This window comes from Tupaia chinensis, unplaced genomic scaffold (assembly GCF_000334495.1).
Source record: "Tupaia chinensis unplaced genomic scaffold, TupChi_1.0 Scaffold000290_1, whole genome shotgun sequence".
Classification (NCBI taxonomy): Eukaryota; Metazoa; Chordata; class Mammalia; order Scandentia; family Tupaiidae; genus Tupaia; species Tupaia belangeri.
The window spans coordinates 3,476,161-3,496,740 of NW_006159775.1; the positions used below are offsets into that span (position 1 = coordinate 3,476,161).

Sequence of the window (20,580 nt, forward strand, 5' to 3'; positions counted from 1 at the left end):
CTCTTCCTCACTTCTTTTCCTATTGTTTGCTAAGTTGTCTTTTTCTATGTGAACCATTTTATGCTAAATCTGTGAAGTCTGTTTTCTTTTTCTCATGTGTATCCACTGAAATCTTTTCTCAGTTTAGTGGGCTTTAATGACTGAACAATGATTCTTATACATCTAGAAACCTCTTATCTTCGCTGAGTGGCTCTGCTTGTTTAAATGCACCTTCAGTATTATTCATCCAGACATTTGTCAGCTCTGCCTCAGTTTTGTTTCTTGCTTTCATAAAATCTCAAGATCAGTCAGAGGTTAGATTTTAAGAGGCTTCTCAGTATTTCCAGAGCATGCAGTCAGCTGCAAGCTTTCACACATCTATGGGCATTTACTTCCATATTACCAGCAATATTCTGGAGCTTCACAAAGCCACTATAGACATTATTCCCCAGTTTTCCTTCTAAGTTTTTTATTTATTTATTTTTATGTTATGTTTGCCCCAATTGTTAGTCAATGTCTCAGGTAGACACAAAGTTCAAAAACTGCCTGAATTTTTTTTTTTTTTTTTTTTTTTTTTACCAAAGTTCCCCCACCTCCTTATTTTTTTTTTTTTTTTTTTTTTTTTTTTTTTTTTTTTACAATCATTCCCTGGAAGAAGACTTTCCTGGGGAAAGACTTTTGCACTGTTTGAGCAAAAAAAGTCTTTGATTCGATGAAGTCAAATAAAGACATCCTTACAACTGAGGTATTCCAAAGAAAACTACCAGACCAATAAAATGATGACCATTGTCTAAGAGTGAAGCTTTAAAAGCATTCTAGCATGGTTTTACTCTCTTGTGTGGCTGCTAGATTACTGGTTTACTTGGCAAGGTGACATTCTTTTTATGCTGAAGATTATACAAGATTATACAAATAAAGCCACAATGATTAATAATTTGAACTATTTGTGCTTGCATTTAGATTTTTATCCATCCAAAATTTACTTTTGTAATTATATAAGTTATATGTTAAGGGAGGAAAGTAAAAAATTACCCTCTGGGGGGATGGCCATGCCACAATCCTTTCTCCTCTATTCTCCTTCCAGGATCTTGGACATGAACGTACATGTGTCCAGTGTAGTTTTCAAGCCACCAGGTTATTGTCAGCCATGTAGGAGTCCAGCAACGTAACTGCTACACCATCTGCTGTCCCCACTCTGTATTTTTTCAAACAGAGATTCTACATTATTCTAGCTCCATTAATTAAAGTTTTTCTCTCACTGAATTCAGATACCACTTAAAAATATTAATTGATATCTCTGACTTTTAGTTTTTTTTCCTCTAATCTTCATTTATTACAGTGATGATAAATACTGATTTATTATGATGGTATCATAGGTCATTAAATTATAACTAGTGGCAAGTTCCCAACATTTTTCAGATAGCTCTTATAAAGTCTTACATGCTTTTCTCTTTCAATATGAACTATAGAGAAGTATTTCATTTAGTTATATTTTTATGTTAATTTTGAAAAAGCTGACATATTCTATTAATCTTTTCCATGACATATTCTTTTTTTTTTTTTCTGAGAGGTTTTTGCTATAGGGTGCATGTGCTCTCCAGAAAGAGAGAGACAGAGAGACAGAAGGCAAGAAATCACCCCCTCAGAGGGCATGGCCATGCTGCAATCTCTTCTTCTCTATTCTCCTTTTGGGATCTTGGACATGCATGCACATGCACCTGGCATGAGTTTAAGCCACTGGGTCCAGGACTAGAACCACAGTCGACTACATGGGATTCCAGCGACATAACCATGACTCCAGCTGCTGGTCCCGCATATCATTCTTTTCATGTAGATTTGACTTAGACATTTAACAAAGAGTTTCCTTTGACTTCATATAGGTCCTCTCTTTTTGTTAAATTTATTCTGAAATATTTTATATTTTTAACAAAACTTTTAAGATATTGTCACTATATTTTAAAACACAGTATTATGGACCAGCAGGTAGCATGGTGGTTAAGAGGTACTGGACTCCCACGTGGGTGCCTGTGGTTCGAGTCCCAGACCTGACAGCTTGCTTTCTCACTTCTCTCTATCTGGTGAGTGAATGCACGTGCCCTATAGCAAATTAAATAATAATAATAATAATTAGTACAATGAAATAATTTAAAACAAATTATTACTTCTAGAGAACAAGCAAAAGCTATCAATGTCCTTATCTTTAAATCTATACATTTTACCAAAAGCATTTAATTTAATTTAATCTAATTTAAGTTTTTAGTTGCCAGAAGGCAGATGCAGGGAAAGACAGTGACAGAGGAGGGAGCAGAAATAGCCCCCCAATGAGATGTAGTCACACCAAAACCTCTTCTTCTATTTCTCCATCCTGTCAGGATTTGAGGCATGCACACGTATACTCAGCATGTTTTATAAGCCACTGGGGATGAGAGTCAAACCATGGTTGGCCATGAAGATCTGGTTCCCTTAACAACCAGGATGTAGGGCTGCCCTATAATTTATTGTAATTTTAAATAGGTATTTAATCACATCACCTGAAATTAAAACTACATTATCTATTCATCTTCAGTGTTATAATAAAAATATTTGTTTTTATTACTCAATTGTGAATAGACACTTTTTTAATACAACATGATTAATAATATTGCCGATAAAAGATAATGTCTTATTTTTGGGCATACATTCATTATTTCATTATTTTGATATTTTCTATTGGCTTTTTTTGTTTGTTTGTTTTTGGAAAGGCTTTTGCTATAGGGCATGTGTGCTCGCCAGACAGAGAGAGACAGAGAGATAGAAAGCGAGAAATCACCCCTCGGGGGGATGACCATGCCACAATCCCTTCTCCTCCATTCTCCTCTTGGGATCTTGGGCACGCACACACACGTGCCCAGCGTGAATTTAAGCCACCGGGTCTGGGACTTGAACTGCGGTTGACTACATGGGAGTTCAGTGACATAGCCATTATATTAACTGTTGGTCCCATTGGCTCTTTATATTATATTTGGGAATTCTTCCTTTTACAACTTTTAAAAATTATGAAAAAATAGATGATAAATTTATTAAATGGCTATTTAACAAAATATCACCACATTTCATGTTATTTTCTTCTTTAATTTGTTGGTGTAAATCAATTTTTGAGTTATGATTCAAAATTTTCTGTTTATCAGTTTCTAAAAATGTAAAACTTTCTATTTTATGTGATTATTCATTTAAATCAACACTTGATTTAGACTTGATTCATATTCTTGCATCAATTTTTATAAGCTTATGGTGATATTTTATTCTATTTCAGTCAATATTTATTAAATTATGGTAGCTATGTAAAGGGAAATATAACCTCTTTCTTACTTTTTAAAAGGGTAAGAAGCTCCACAATTCACTTATTTTCTGTGTATTTTTTTTTCTTAGCTGAATGATTTGAAAAAAGTTTATGAACAACTAATCTGGAAGCAAAAAGTTTATAAAAAGCAGTATCTAGAAGCACTTAGTACTTTTTATGCAGTGGTAAGTTAACCTTTCCTTACTTCTAACTAGAGTTCTAATCTCTGTTCCCAAATATTACTTGTGTAAACAAAGTAACTTTATTTTATATACATTTTTTTCTTTTTGACAATTAAACATGTGTAAATGAATCCTTTTTTTTTTCTTAAAGAGAAACACATGGGATATTGAGCTTTCTAATTTTGCAAAAGATCTTTCAGATCTTTCAATAGCACATACTCAACTGACAGAAGAAAATAAAAGAATTGTGATTGAAATTGACAACATTACATATCAAATCAGTGAAAGGTAATTCAGCAAATAGATTTTTCCCTATATAACATATCCAATATATTAGATAGGATAAACCTCTGCAATATGTATTCCTTGGGTAATAAGATGGTGTTTGCATTTATCATTAACTTACATTTTGTTTAGTTCCATTCTCAGTGTTGTCTTTTAATCATTCTGGATCCTTTCTCGTGAGGATAAGAAAAATGAATGAGAGTATTATTCTGCAATAACACCAACCCCAAATCTTAGTGGCTTACAATATAAAGGGTAATTTCTTGCTCATTTTGCAATTTAGCTCTGTCTTCTGTTTTTGCAGTTCACATAATTTCTTCTGAGAGAGTTAAGAATTATCTCCTTCTGGGGTATGCTGCTGTGGTAATAGAGGGTAAAGTGTATAAGTGAGATCACTCGATGGCTCTTACAGCATCCACAGGAAGACAATAGATGTTACTTCTGTTCACACAGAACAGAATGAGATGTCTAAAAAGAAAGTATAGACAGAAGTAATTGGAATGTACACATCCTGCAATATGGCTAATAGAGAATAAATACCAAAAATATTTTTGCTGCAAAACACATACATGGGGCATAAACAGGGCTTACATCCTTTGAATGAGATGTTACACTTATGAGAAAGTAAAAAAAAAATAAATAAAAATAAATAAAATAAAATTAGTCCAATGCAAAGAAAGTCATTGAACTGTAGGCTTAATACCCAGCTGCAATTTGGCCACCTTGAAAATATGGGCAGAAGAGTGGTCTTGCTGAATTTAGTAAACAAGGGTATCACCTTTTAGTGACTTTGAAGGATAGATCGTGGCCATGGATCTGTGCATATGAGGAAGCTAGACAAAGTCTAAGTACTTGAATGGATGGACCAGAAAAAAATGTGCCTACTGGCAAAGGAAGAAACAAGAAAGCGAGGAAAAACAGGTGAGCACATTCCTAGTTTGGTCTCTTCACACTGGCTTGGTCTTTACACCATCTGGGTGACCTTGGAAGGTCCTAACCAAGAAATTAGAATAAAAAAAAGTATTCTCTAAAAGAATGAACTTCACATCAAGGCCATACACGATTCTCAAAGATAAGTAAGACTTTTAAAAAGAAGCTGACAAAATTATAAAACACACAAGGAAAAAATATAGCATGAATGAGAGTTATCAAAATTAACCAGCAGTATATTTATCTCCCAAGAATTTCAAATAATAACATTATTATATAATTCTATACCAGATCATTGGATTCATTCAATTTTAAAATGATTAGAGGAAAAAATACAAACTGATGGAACATATCAAAAAAGTTCAGGCAGATCTGAAAGAGAACCTACTAGACCTTGTAAAAATTAAAACGGAATTCATTTATACTGAAGATTTTATTAATTAGGGACCAGCCAGTGGTGGTAAAGATGCATGGCAAAAGACACAGTAATTAGTGTGAATGACAGCCCTCAGAATGGGAAAATATTTTTGTAGAGTATGGATTAGATAAGGGACTGATAGCCAGAATACATAAGAAGCTCAAGCAGATGTCCTGAAAAAAGTTGAACAGTCCTATTAGAAGATGGGAGAATGAGCTGAAAAAAACACTTTCTAAGGATGATATACAAATAGCCAAAAGGAATAAGAAAAAATGCTCAACATCCTACACTGTAAGAGATGCAGATCAAAACCACAATGAAATACGACCTAACCCCAGTCAGAATGACTAAGATTAAAAAAAAAAAAGATAAGTGCTGGCAGGGTGTGTGTGTGTGAAAAAGGAATTATCCTACACTGCAGGTGTGAATGTAAATTGGTCTAGACACTGTGGAGAACAATATGGAGATTCCTCAAAGATCTACAAATAGAACTACCATATGATCCAACAATCCTGATACTTGGTATCAACATAAAGGCAGAAGAATTCTTAATCAGAAAAGTGCTAGCACATCGATGTTTATTACAGCATTATTCACAATTGCTAAGACATGGAACCAACCCAAATGCCCACACAAAAATGAGTGGATTTCAAAAATTGTGGCACATATGCTCTATGAAATACTACTCAGTCATACAAAGCAACAAGATCCTGGCTTTTGACAAAAAGTCGATGAATATGGAAGATTTACTGCTGAGTGAAGCAAGTCAGGCTATAAAGGAGAGACATTGTATGTCTCCACTAAATACATACCGAGTGTCCGCACTCTGTGGTTGAAACTGAATGACTAAAGGATATAGAAACATAGTAAATGGTTGTGAATACCAGATACAGTGTGGGAAGAGGATGGGTGAAAGAGTAGAGTCTGAGGAAGGACATTAAGGAGAAAAATAGAGGGGCAAGTCATTTATGGGACAAAGAAATGGCTCATTATCTATTGAAGATAACTTTATAGTATTGTTAACTGGACTGGTGAGAAATGTACACATATTAGAATATTCACTTTGCAAGCTAAGTAAAATGTGATTGAATGTATAAAAGAATTGAAATAAAATATCATTTAGGAATATAAAAAAAAAAGAAAAAAAGAAAAACATATATTGGACTTCAACATGGTCGACCACAGTTAAGTCTCAGACCCAGGGGCTTTGAATATCACATCAGGCATATGTGGGTGTGTGTGTGTATGTGTGTGTGTGTGTGTATGTGCCCAAAATCCCAAGAGGAAAATGGAGGAGAATGGATTGTGGTGGCCATCCCTTTTGGTGGGTGATTTCTCACTTTCCCTCTCTCTGTCTCCTCCTGGCATATGCATGTGCCCTATGGCAAAACCCCAATAACAACAACAACAGATTCTATGAATTGAATAGTACATACAGCCATGAGGGTGAAAAATATATTAGAATCTAGAATGTGGCACAGAGAGGAAAAGAGGAAGAATGTGAGAGTTACAGGAAATAGAATGAGGAAAGAAACAATGTAAAAGAAAAGAATAGCAGGTAGTTTATAATTTTAAAATTCTGAGATTCAGACATCGCAATAAATCCCACAACATTAACTCAGAAATAAGACTTTAATTACACTTTAGCTTCTTCATATTAAAAAGATAAAGAATAATATTCCTTTTTGTCAAATAAGTGATTTGACTATGACAATATCTGCCAGTAGCTTTCCTTCCTCTTTAAACTCAGGGCATAAATGGTGCTTCCTAGTCAAGGCCAATACCTCATCTGTTCCTTGGTGTGTGCTCAAAATCCCAAGAGGAGAATGAGATTTTGCCCTGGGTAAGGCATTGTTTGATTTGAATCATTCTGTTGATATTTTTAACATCTTCATTAATTACCTTTATCTCCTTATCTTTTTTCCCTGTAGACATTGTCTTCCAATCTAAAATAAAAGCTTTGCCTTCATCTTGTTTGTACATTTAACCATTTACTCAGTATTTCTACTCCATTCTCAATAAACAATGATATAATTAACAATATCGTGTTTGCCAGATTATCAGTCATACTCACTTGACTATTTGTTAATCACTGAAAGTACTAGTTTGTTTTGTTTTACTTTGTTTTTCAGAGAGAGATTTTTGATATAGGGTACATATGCTTCCTGGAGAGACAGAGAGTAATTACCGCCCAGGCGGGATGGCCATGCCACAATCCCTTCTCCATTTTCCTCTCGAGATTTTGGGCATGCACGCACATGTGCCAGCGTGAGGTTTAAGACACCAAGTCCAGGATTTGAACTGTGGTTGAAATCCAGCAATGTGACCATCATGCCATCTGCTAGTCCCAAAAGGACCAGTTTGAATATCTACTCCCTCTCACATGCATCCTGGCACTATAATCCACCCCGTTACTTATTACAAGCATCATCCTATATATTCCCCTTCTTCTGGTCACAGCCAACATTTTACCAACTTCTATTAACTCTCCTTTAAATAAAGAAAAGATGCCTGGTTCAATTCATTCCTAGTTTGAACCCTCAAATCCATCATAAATGATGTCACTAGTACAATCTATATACAAACAATGGAGTGTGACTTGCTTTCAACAGCTTGAAACCGCTTGACAAAGTTTCAGAGAAAAAAAAAAAAATTCAGTGTTTCCCTACCAGCTATAGAATTAGATCCAAATTCCCAGACTGAGAGATTAGTGTCATCTGTCACCTCCCAAATTTCAGACTCATCCCTTACCACCCTTTGCATGATCTTTATATCCTAGCCTATCACAATACTTATGCCTCCAAACTCATGGTTTTGAGCTCACCTTTGATCTCTGATATTTCTCCAATTAAAATTCCCTGTTTTCACACCCTTCTTTCTCTCCCTTCTCTTCTTCAGTCATTTTTTCCCTTATGTAGTTTTATTTTTTTAAGTTTTCGTTTTTTTGCTGGAGGGCACATGTATTCATCAGTAAGATTCAGAGGCAGAAAAAGAGAGAGGGGGAAGTGTAAAATCTCACCCCCAGGGGAAATGGCACATGCAGTTCCTTCTCTTCCACTCTCCTCTTGAGATTGTGAGCATGCACTCATATGTGCTCTGCTTATTTTCCAAGCTGCCAGGTCTGGACTTGAACCATGCACTTGGCCATGTGGGATCCAGCCACCTTAACACCTATACCACCTGGCTGGTCCATTTCCTTATCTTTTTTTCATTTTATTTTGTTTAGTTGCCAGGGGATGGGTGTGTTCACCAGTGAAAGAGACAGAGAAACAGAGAGAGAGGAAGGAGAAAGCACTCAGCAGTGGAGCATCATCAGGTGGCAACTGCTTCTCCTCAGCTTCTCCATCCTGTTGAGATTTGCCTGTCCTGTGTTTCAAGCCAACTGGGCAAGGATTTGGACTATTGTCAGCCATGTGGAATCTGACTTCCTCGCCACTAGGCTATGGGGCCAGTCCCAATTTGTCTTTTAATTTGATTATTGGATCATTTATATAATAGTTTAGAATAGTCCCAGAAGCTTCTTCTCTTGATAACTTTCCTTTCTCTCTCTGCAAATCAAGGACATATTAAGTGATTCTTTCATCATTGCACATAAAATTACATGGGAATCTAACTTTTAACTTTTAACTTTCTTTTTTCCTTTATGAGAGTATATGAGAGTGTAAACTATGATGCTTTTTTTTTTTTTCTTTAGAGGTTTTTGCCTGAGGGCATATACACTCAGCAGTCACAGAGAGACAGACACAATGAGAAAAAAGTGAAGTCACCCCCCGGGGGGGTGACCATGCCACAATTCCTCCTCCTCCATTCTCCTCCTGGGATCTTGGGCATGCATGACCACACATACCTGGTATGAGACTCAAGCCACTAGATCTGAGACTTGAACCACAGTTGGCCATGTGGGAGTCCAATGACATAACTACTATGCCATCTGCTGGCCCTAGGATCCTTGGTTTAATTCACCTTTGTGTCTCAATCACCTAGAAAAACAGTTAACATTTAATCAGTGCTCATTTAACTAACCCTCTCTGGTCTATGTACTTCTCTCCCAGAACCTTCCACGCTACGCGCAGTTATCGTTGTTTGCTTATTTGTTATTTCCTCTGGGCTGAACTCCTTACTTGCAGGCATTGTACCTGTGTATTTCTCATTGGATGTTGAATTAATGACATAATGAATGAATGACAACTGAACATAAAAGTTTATCCTTAGGTCTTTAGTCGATTTAGTATCTTGTGTTCCTATTCTCTCTGCTGTGTATTCTGATGTCACATCCCCCTAGATGCCTTTCACTGTTCCACAGAAATATTAATCATTATTTACCTTTAATATACTTTATCATCCATTGTGTTTTATCTCACTAATTCAGCACATAGCACTGTAAAGATTCATGCTGTTCTTACATAGTTTTAATTAACAAAAACTATTTTTAAATCATGTGAGTGTGTTATATATAAATATATTACTATATTACTATAGTACATTACTATTAATTTATCTATTGATAGTATATTACTATATTACTATTAATTTATCTATTAATCTTTATTACTCTATTAATTTAACATATAACAACCTTGACGATATGTATTATTAAGCCAGTCTTAAAGATGATGAAATGGTTTTTTATCTTACTATCTATCTGAATCACCTTCTCCTTAGTTCAAGCTTATCCTTTCCTTTAAGTCCAAATATAATAATAAAACTGAAAAGCAAATCACTGACTTCATAAGTCTAGTTATTCACATGAAACTTCCCCAGTTGGACTTGTTCTGTACACCAATATTCAACAACAGCACTGTCTCAGAAGGCCCAGGGTGTTAGACTATTTATAAATTGCATAATTTAATATATAATTTGTTGCTTATGTATAGTTCACCTTAAAATGGCTACATTCAAAGATAGATGTGTGTTTGTTAACAGATTTTGTTCAGTACCCTATGTACACAAATACATGCGAGATCTTTTGGAAATGATTATGATGAAAAATGATTGTTTACCTTGTCACAGCAGTGTATAATTTGATAATTTTGTCTTTCAAACCAGCCAGTATCCATTAGAAATGAACTCTTTACATTTAGAACATCTGACTTGAGCAAACAATTTCACTTGATTGCTTATTCACATGGTAGACTTCAGTCACCTAAGTCAAGGAAAATGAAATTGTTTGAGATGATTTGAAATCGATTAATTTAGATTTACTTTGCTTGAAGTTAACTGTGTGTTATAAATTTCTATAAGGACATTTTTTAATGTTCAAGCTCTGTAAAACATTCTGAATATCTACTTCTAATGCTCTCCTGTACTTCAAGCAAGACAATGCCATTGTAACTGCAGTGATCCAAAATGGGGTTGATAATCGAGGGAAATGAGCAAAAAAGCCATTGAGTACCATAAAGATATATTGGCCTACTTTTTTATGAAATGTGTTTGTCAAGAGTTAACAGGGTCATGATTTATTTGAAGAGAGAGCAATTAGAATATTATTGAAGTTGTTAAATAGTCTGGAATACTTGGAATCTATCTCCAGGGTATGGTGTTTTTTCATATGCATTTAGCTATATCTTACCAGCCTATTAATTTGAGTTACTTTACAGAAGTATAGATTATTATTCTGTTCTATTCAGCATTTCACATAAAACTTTTGAAAAATATTCTCACACTATTGCTTTAAAAATATTTTTCAGCTGTTAAAAGTATAAAAATAATATTAAAAATGGTATGTGCATTATTCAAAATTAACTAATCACTCGGATGTTAGCTTATTTTAGATCCCTTATTTGTATCTTGTTTTTGTGTTCATTTTTTCTCTTGTCCCAGAGTTCACTCAGGACTCCAAATCAGTTTTAAGTTTTATTTAGCTCACCCATCACTAAGTAAAAATTAAAATCCACTGGCCAGGTTTTAAAAGCAAGGTCATGTATCATTGGATTCTTTTGAAACCCTGAGAGCTCTAGGAATATTTGGCCTGAACTCACTTCCCTGAGGCAGACAAGAGCTGTTTGCCATACACCCACTATGCACTAGTGTTCCTGACATAGAAGTAGGAACAGGATCGGTAGGGGCCATTTACCACATAGCTCACTGGATGGTTCTGCTCATCAAGTATTTTTCTGTATTCACATCTCTAGCAATAGGAACAGAATGGAAGGTCATTCAAGTAGGTCATATTTTACAGAAAAATAGGAGAGTGTATTTGGGGATGATGTAATTATTTTTCCTTGGAGTCAGTTGTGTCTCATTCTTGTGGAAGCTCAGGTGTCCTCTACCCCAGGGCTTATCTTGACCATGAACCTCTAACAGGTGAGGACTTTGTTTGCTCTCACCAGGGCTGGGCTGGGTTCATTACAGTGGCCAAGAGATCAGTTACCCCAGATAAGGAAATTAAGGCACAGGGTGAAGTGGTAGGGCATGATCCTAAAAGACTTTTATGTATTTTTTTTCTCACAGGAATTAAAGTATTATACAAAAATCACCCTCTCATTCCTATTTTATAACTCTGCAGAAGCAATGAAAATGGGAGCTTGAAATACAGGCTATGCAAGAACATGGACTCAATTCTCAGATAGCTACAATTCTGACTATCTTTCCTCCCATCCTACACCATCCACCCCCTCTGACAGTTTTACTCTCCATGCTGTCCTTTCCAATGATGGAGTCCATTTTAAGAATCTACCTCTGTTAACTTCTACATCTTTTTCCAGCTGATTCACACTACTGGTACCCTACTCCAATAATTATTTTAGACTCTAAGATGACCAATATATTATCCTAACTGTATTTGATTCGTTGTCCTTCTTGTTCTCTGTCTTTTCTTACAAAACTTAGTGATAGTCTACTAAAATAAGCACTTATTGTATAATATTCAAGACTTGCTTCTATGGCCTGGAAAGCCCTTGCATTGAACTAACCCAGCAACATACTCCATTGAACAATTCCCAGCAGATGAATGTGTCTAAAGGAAAACAAGACTATGCAAATTAGTCTCAACAGGGTAGATCTTAGATGAGTATGCCCTAAAGGCATCTGGTATTGATTTTTTAAAAAGAATACAGTATTAAGTTACAAAATGCCTACAGCCACTTCAATGCCACTTGACAGAGGGTACTTTATATTAGAGAGAATGGTCTTAATTGTGGTTAGAAAATCTTGGTCTCAAAAACTTTATAAAAACACATGACCCTGTGAAAACCTTGCTAGGGACACTCAAAGGACTTCTCCCAGGAAAAGAGGTCCTCATGTTCAAGCTGTATTATCGTCACAATAAATTTGCTTCTGAGTAGAACTTAACTTCTATGACCATGACTCTCAAGCGATACTCTGATACTCACATTGCCAAGAATGTCTAGCAATTCAGCTTTTCTAATAACTGCTGTGTATCTTTTTTCTCTCTTTTATACTTCTACCTGCATCACCCTCATTTCAAGATAATCTTCCTATCTAATTCATAGAGTATGGGTGTAATCAAGTGAGAATTACCTTTCTGCTACCAGCCTACTCCTGCACAGTGCAATTATCTCCCCTTCCCCAGGAATCAGTATTTCTCTTTATATACACGTGAACATTTCATGATATTGCTCATGGTGCAAAATAAACAAATACAAAATAAACCTTTGTATTGCATCCTTCTTCTGTCCTTCTATTTACTGTAGCAAAAATTCCTGTTTCTGTGAACTCATATTCCATTCACTATTCAACCCACTCTACCCAGATTTTTCCCACGGTATCATATTTTAGATTCATTAATTCTATTTTTTTTTTTGGAGAGATTTTCACTGTAGGGTGCGTGTGCTCACCAGACAGACAGAGAGAGACATAGAGACAGAAAGCGAGAAATCACCCCCCAGGGGGGATGGTCACGCCGCAATCCCTTCTCCTCCATTCTCCTCTCGGGATCTTGGGCACGCACGCACACGCACCCGGCGTGAGTTTTAAGCCACCGGGTCCGGGACACGAACCGCGGTCGACTACATGGGAGTCCAGCGACATAGCCATTACGCTAACTGCTGGTTCCCCTAGATTCATTAATTCTTAATCTGATATAATCCCATGTATCTACTTTTTGGCATTACTGCCTGTGCTTTGGTGGTCTTATTTAAGAAGATTTTGCCTACCCCAATGTCTTCAAGAGTTTCCAGTGTTTTCCACCAGTAGATTTTTTTTTTCTTTTTTTTGGGAGAGGTTTTTTTGTTTGTTTGTTTTTTGTTTTTCCTCCTTATTGGGCATGTGCGCTCACCAGAAAGACAGAGACAGAGAGATAGAAAGCGAAAAATCACCCTCCAGCGGGGATGGCCAAGCCGCAATCCCTTCTCCTCCATTCTCCTCTCAGGATCGTGGGCACGCACGCACACACCGCCTGACGTGAGTTTAAGCCATGGGGTCCGGGACTCGAACTGTGGTCTACTACATGGGAGTCCAGCAACATAACCATTACGCTAACTGCTGGTCCCTCCATCAGTAGTTTTATAGTTTGAGGTCTTAGGTTTAGATTTCTGATTCATTTTGAGTTGATTTTTGTTAATGGTGAAAGTTGAGCACCAGTTTCATTTTTCTGCAAGTGGATATCCAGTTTTTCCAGCACCACTTGCTAAAGAGGTAAAACCTCAGTTTCACTTTCTTGTTTTTGCATCATCCTTACCTCCTACCCTGGAATAGGCAAGAATGAGTATCGATGCCATTAGTCATCAGTTGTACTTGCTCCTTGCCATTCGCCACTAGCTGATCTGGCCACACAAATTCAGTCTTTTTGGTGTTCTATTAAAAGGGAAGTAATCATTTATATTCACCCTGACTGTAACCTCTGAAGCAATACTACATTAACAGTGTGGTCTGCATCTGTGTCAGCTGGGAACACATTATCAGACCCCTCCTCCAGCTACAGAATCATGTGCTGAGAGCAAAACCCAGGAATCTGTGACATGAATCTTATGCATACCCAAGCATCTTCATATGAATCTTATGCATACCCAAGCTTGAGAAAATCCTGCTGCAGTCAGTATCAACAGTTTACTTCTAATCAACAAGGGTGCTTAAAAACAGTGATGCTAGGGCTTTCCCCCAGACCCAGCTGTATTAGAAATTTCTGAAAGCATGAATACTTATCAAAAACTTCGCAGACAATTATAATATGCAGCTAGAGTTGAGAACCATTGCTTTAATCAAGTGGTTCTTAAGCAGGATGATTTTTTATTTCCTCAGCAGGAGATCTTTGGGAGTGTTTGGAGATATTTGTGGTTACAACTGAGAGTTGCAGGCAACTGTCTAGTGGAGAGATGCTATTACAATGCACAGGACATCACTCATGACAAGGAATTATCTGGCCTCAAAAGTCAACTGTTGGGGAATCATACTCTTGTATGTGACATGGTTTTGGCTGAGGCATTGATACATGGATATTTAAAGTATTTTCTAGTAAACATACCTTTGTCAAAGTCAGAAAGAGTGATGGAAGGAAGTATAGAAGAGATTTCGAATGTTCTGGAAATGAAACATGTGCACACACCAAGGCATTCTTACCACTGTTCATCCTTCTGAGATAGGATTCAGCCTGACCATTATGGGTAACTAGCAGAAGGAACAGAAAAATAAAATAAATCTTTGGATCTATTTTCTGTATTTAAGTCTTATTTGTCCGGCAAGTTTGTATTACTGGCAACATAAATTATGACCTTGTTTATTTTTGCTCTTTTTAAAATATATTAGCATCAAAATATACTGTCTTAGAATAATATTTATCTTTCCGCTTTATTTTTACAGTATAAGGAAAAAAGAAAGCTATGAGTCTGAAATCCAATCTTTGATTAGACTGAAGGCAAAGAATGATAAGTTTCTCAAACAGCTCTACAAGGAGGCTTATAGCATTAGTGCTGTTTTTTACTTAACCAAAGTTAAAACGGACGAATTGGAAGACAAAATAGCAGAAGTGAGAAGAAAATTCAAGGTGGTGTATCTTTGTGCTCTTCTTTGTTCTTATTAATAAAATGAATTAACTTGAACTTTATAGATTTAATCTTGATGGTAATATTTTAATGTAAGGATTAATAATCTTGCCTATTCCAGATACCTCCCAGACTACATCAAGCACACATGTGCCCATGATCTGGGTCTAGCTGAGGCTGGGGGTGGATTATTCCATCAAGACTGTTTGCAATGTCTGTCTCTCTCTCTCTTCCTCTTTGTCTTCTCACTTTTAGAAGAAATAAATAACTCTAGATTGTCCATAGATAATTTAGGTTTGTATTAATTCTTTAAACTATACAAAGTTTATAGTTTTTGGCCACATAATAACCTTACTATCCTTCATTGACTGATTAATGAGAATCTACATAACATCTTGATTTTTCTTGCAAGCAACTTTCTATATCTGTTGATGCTGGTCTAAAATTGGTCTTTAATCCGTGTCACCTAACAATTAATTACAGCAATATCATTTTTGGAGTAACTTTTAGAATTAAGCTTTTCAAGCCCTAGAGGTAGAATTTCTGAATTATGTTCTCTCAAGTTAATGCATTTGTAAAGTGCCAGATAAGATTTCGGCAGCCTGAGAGTGGAAGCAATCTTGATCAAGGATATCTAGCAATTTCTATAATTTTCTAGCTATTGCAGATGACTTGTCTTTTTTTTTTTTTTCCCCATACCTTTATTCCCAATAACTGACTTAAGCAGGAAAGAAGTGTTTGGCCAAATCCTAGGATAAAATTAGCAAATTGGGATAAAAGATAAGGAAATAAAAAGTGAATATGTATTCAGTTATGGTGTTGATGGAGTGAACAACAGAGTTTTCTGAAGAATGTGACATTGTAACAAAAACTTTGGAAGCTGTCAACAGACATCAAGTACTTCTCACTTTGGTAGAAGACTGATGCAAGCCACAGGTTCTTGGAGGGTTTTTTTGCAAAACCATAATGAAATTCTGGCAAAAAAAAAGTAGGAACATCAGGCCACTTTGACTCCAGTATAAAATCATAGTGCTAGAATCAAGTGGGAATTTTGGGACCAGCAATTGGCATAATGGCTATGTCGCTGGCCTCTCCCGTAGTTGACTGTGGTTTGAGTACCGGACGTGGTGGCTTAAACTCACACCGGGTGCGTGTGTGTGCATGCCCAAAATCCTGAGAGGAGAATGGAGGAGAAGGGATTGCATCATTCCCCCTGGGGGGGTGATTTCTCACTTTCTCTCTCTCTGTCTCTTTCTTTCTGGTGAGCACACGCACCCTATAGCAAAAATCTCTCTCAAAAAAAAAAAAAAAGAATCAAGTGGGAATTTTTTGTAAGCCTATTATATCCTATCTACTTCAATTAATTTAATGTTCACAATACTGAATAGTTGCTATTAAGATGGTCTTACGGGGGGGGGGTTGCTCAGAGTAATATACCTTTATGTAACTGTATAGCATTTTGAAATCCAGATTATCTGATGCCAGCCTCACAGTCAGTAAGACACTAGACCTAAATTTTGGTCAGTCAAGCACAATACATCAAAATAATCTTCTTAGGGGATAATTTTTAATGCTAGAAGTAGTATAGAATGTTCTAGTCCATAGTAATTAGGTCCATAATTTGAGTTTAGAGGTCTATGACTTTCCTTGAGTACTGTTTTTTATATATTTTAATTAATCATAAACTTCTATTTAGAGAACAATGTTAACTCTACCTTCAAATATTATTTGTTCACCCCTGAGACAAGGTTCATAGGCCCTTAATTTGAATAAAATAAAATTCAGAACTTCATGAAAAGTTTTCTTATTGGTCATAATTTCTGCCATTATAGATGTACTTAGAACATCTCTAGTTCAATTAACAGACCCAAACAGCTCTAATACACTAAAGCTTAATTCATGCATTATACTTCTTCTATAATAATATTAGAAGAAACCGTTGATAATATTTTTAAATGGTTATAAAATGGACATTCTAGTAAGTCATTCATTTTGATTCTGAAAGATTTACGCCCATAGCCAGTCAAATCTACAGGATATTACTTTTGCCCTCATTTCGCTAGCCTTTGTTGAATTATGATTTGCTATTACATCTCTGGCTTTTCATGAAGTTTTGTAAAAGTAATAGCTAAAATTGATCATCACTGCTTGGCTTTTTAAATTAAAAAGAGATAGAGAGTCACATTGTCAAGATGGTTATTAAACCTATGCAACTGGGACCAGCAGATGGCGTAATGGTTACATCTCTGGACTCCCATGTAGTTGATCATGGTTTGAGTCCTGGACCTGGCAGCTTAAACTCACACTGGGCGTGTGTTTGTGTGTGCCCAAAATCCCAAAAGGAGAATAGAGGAGAAGGGATTATGGCATAGCCATCCCCCTGGCGGGCCAATGCACATGCCCTATATCAAAAAACAAACAAACAAGCAAACAAAAAAATGCAGCTAATTTATCTTAGAATTCAGAGCTAAGAAAAAGGTTAATTTTTATTGATATTGTGTTGTCAGAAAAGTCATGACACATTTTTACATAGAAAAGCACACATCATGGCTTTTCCAACAACTCAATAAATTGTATTCCTTTTTTTTTTTTTGAGAGGTCTTTTTTTTTTTGCTATAGCCTGTGTGCACTCACCAGAAAGACTGCTGTGAGTTTAAGCCACCGGGTCCAGGAGTTGAACAGCGGTTGACTACATGGGAGTCCAGCGACATAGCCATTATGCTAACTGCTGGTCCCTACTTCTGCCTTTTTTATGAATGAGGAAGATCTTACTAGATTGACTCTACCAAAGAAAAAAACTTTAAATTTACGACCTAAAAAAATAATTACACCAAAGAGTCAAAATGTATTTCTGTGTTTTGGGGATTCTGATTAACTAATTAATTTTTTATTTAATTCTATTTTCTTAGAATTAGGTTGAGCTGCCTCAAGGACTTTCTGTTAGGGGAACCAGCAGTTAGTGTAATGGCTATGTCTCTGGACTCCCACGTAGTCAACCGCGGTTCGCGTTCCGGACCCGGTGGCTTAAAACTGACGCCGGACACGTGTGCATGTGTGCCCAAGATCCGAGAGGAGAATGGAGGAGAAGGGATTGCGGCGTGACCATCCCCCCTGGGGGTGATTTCTCGCTTTCTGTCTCTATGTCTTTCTCTATCTGTCTGGCGAGCGCACGTGCGTAAAAACTCTCCAAAAAAAAAAAAAAAAGGACTTTTCTGTTAGGATCTAGGTCACCAAGAAGTGTGATATTCTCATCGAGAATATCAATTACTCTGTCCCTCTAAATCAGTCCATCCCACAGTTACTTGTATAAATCTCACATTTGCTTTAATATTTTAATTCTTTAAAGACTGTCTTCCTTTGATGATTTCAAATGTTAAATGGGGTTCTCCAACTTTCTGTTAAGTGACTTTTTTTTTTTTTTGGAGAGAGGTTTTAGTTATAGGGCGCATGCACTCGCCAGACAGAGAGAGACAGAGAGACAGAAAGCGAGAAATCACCCCCAGGGGGGATGGTCACGCCGCAATCCCTTCTCCTCCATTCTCCTCTCGGGATCATGGACACGCACACACACGCACCCGGCGTGAGTTTTAAGCCACCGGGTCTGGGACGCGAACCGTGGTAGACTACGTGGGAGTCCAGCGACATAGCCATTACGCTAACTACTGGTTCCCCTGTTAAGTGACTTTTTGTCACTGAATGCTGTTGCTTGGATTCTGAGCTTAGCTCTGTTTCTATTTCGTGTTTACTCCCCTTTTCGCTTCGATATGGGTTTGCAGCACAGAGCATTGAATGTGCTCTATCCTCTCTCTCTCTCTCCACTAAAAGAAAGAAATTTTATATTTGCAACCCCAAGAATAAAGAGATCTAAATGAAGGGTGCATGGAATAGTTACTAGACCAATGACTTACAGCTGCCGAGGAAGGAAGGTGTTCGCTGAGAAAGTTCTGCAAGTGATTCCAATGAATTGCCTCACAACACTCCACGTCACTAGAGCTTAAGAATTCCCATCATAGGGGCCAGCAGGTGGTGTGGTGGTTAAGGTACTGGACTCTGACATGGGCTACTGTGATCCTAGTTCTGGATCTGCCAGTTTGATAAATCACACTAGGCACGTGTATGTGCAAGCCCAAAATCCTACGGGAAGAGAATTAAGGAGAAGGGACTGCAGGGTGGCCATTTCCCCTGGGTGGGGGGTGATTTCTCACTTTCCCCCTCACTGTCTCTTTCTGTTTCTCTCTAATGAGCGCACATCCCCATAGCAAAAAGAAAAAAAAAATTCCCATCATAGTGCCAAGGGGCAGAGGTCATTCAAAAACCAAGTTGAAAACAGAAATTAACATCTGAGAAATGAACAGATGTCTTGAAAAAACAAATGTCCCAAATAACTCTGTTTAGATTCAGAGCTGGGAAATGGACAGCAACTTTTTGTATTTTATTCTGTTTCACATACAAGCATATCTTTAAAACATACCGTTAACGTTACTGCATTTAGACAACTGAGTTCTACGATCATTATTTAACTGCTGTGTGTTACTGTTATTGATGACATTTCATATTTTAAAACTACATAAGAATTTCACTATACATACCATCACTTTGACTTAAGTATCTGCCTTTCTTACAGGGTTTTCTTTGTGCAATACAGGAGTCTCTTCCAGTTCAGTAGCTCTCTGCTGCCACCTTCTGGTTTTTGGCTGCTAACACCAGGCTGCAGGTCAAGGGTGACTTTTTCTGTGGACTCTTTCCAGCATTTAAGATGCTGTCACTCTCTTTGCCTCAGGCTTCCAAGCTCTTCAAAGTGATCTTTTGATCTCTTTTATTCTTTTACTCCAAAACCAGAATTAAATAATTGTGACAGAGACTTTGTGGCCTATGAAGCTTAAAATATTTACTATCCAGCCCTTTACAGGAAAAACTTACCTGGCCCTGCTTTAAATACAGGAAGGCCAGCCCCATAGCGCAGTGGTTAAGTGCTGTGCAGAGGAAGCCTTAATCCCATATGGCCAGTGGCCCTCTGAGTGCCAGACCCAGGCAGCTTGAGAAAAATACCAAGCTTCTGTGCCTGCTGGGGCCCAGGGTCCCGCAGGGAAGGAGGGATGGAGAAAAAAGATTGCATTGCAGCATGATCACTCCACTGGGGAAGGGAACACTTTCTCTCTCTCTCTCTCTCTCTGGTGTGCACACACTTCCTCTGGCTTTCAATTAAACAAAACAAAAATTAAACTGAAATAGAAAATGTAGGGAGTAGCCACTGCCCTCAGAGGTGAGGGAAAGTGCCCAGAAAAGAACCAGTGTGGAAGAGGCTGTCTCCCCCAAAGCAAAGTGAGACCTGATGCAGAGGGGATAACTAAGTGTGAGTGAGTGGCCCGTCAGGAGCCACCTGCCAGCTGCTAGAGAAACCTGCCAGGTTGAATAGAGCTTCTGGGCAGAAATGCTGACTGAAATGTGAGGGCTGCTGGCTCCCCACACACCAACTGACAACAGGTCTGCAGGTGAAAGGAGAAACCAGCAATGATCCACCGGGACAAG

At 37.2% G+C, this 20,580-nt stretch overlaps 1 protein-coding gene across 1 annotated transcript in view; it reads left to right on the top strand.

Moving 5' to 3' along the window:
• Positions 1-20,580, top strand: part of CCDC178 (coiled-coil domain containing 178) — a 431,445-nt gene that overhangs the window by 99,052 nt on the left and 311,813 nt on the right. The window contains 3 exon segments of the mRNA XM_027772660.1: positions 3,388-3,483; positions 3,632-3,768; positions 14,870-15,053. Coding sequence (XP_027628461.1) covers positions 3,388-3,483; positions 3,632-3,768; positions 14,870-15,053 — 417 coding nt within the window.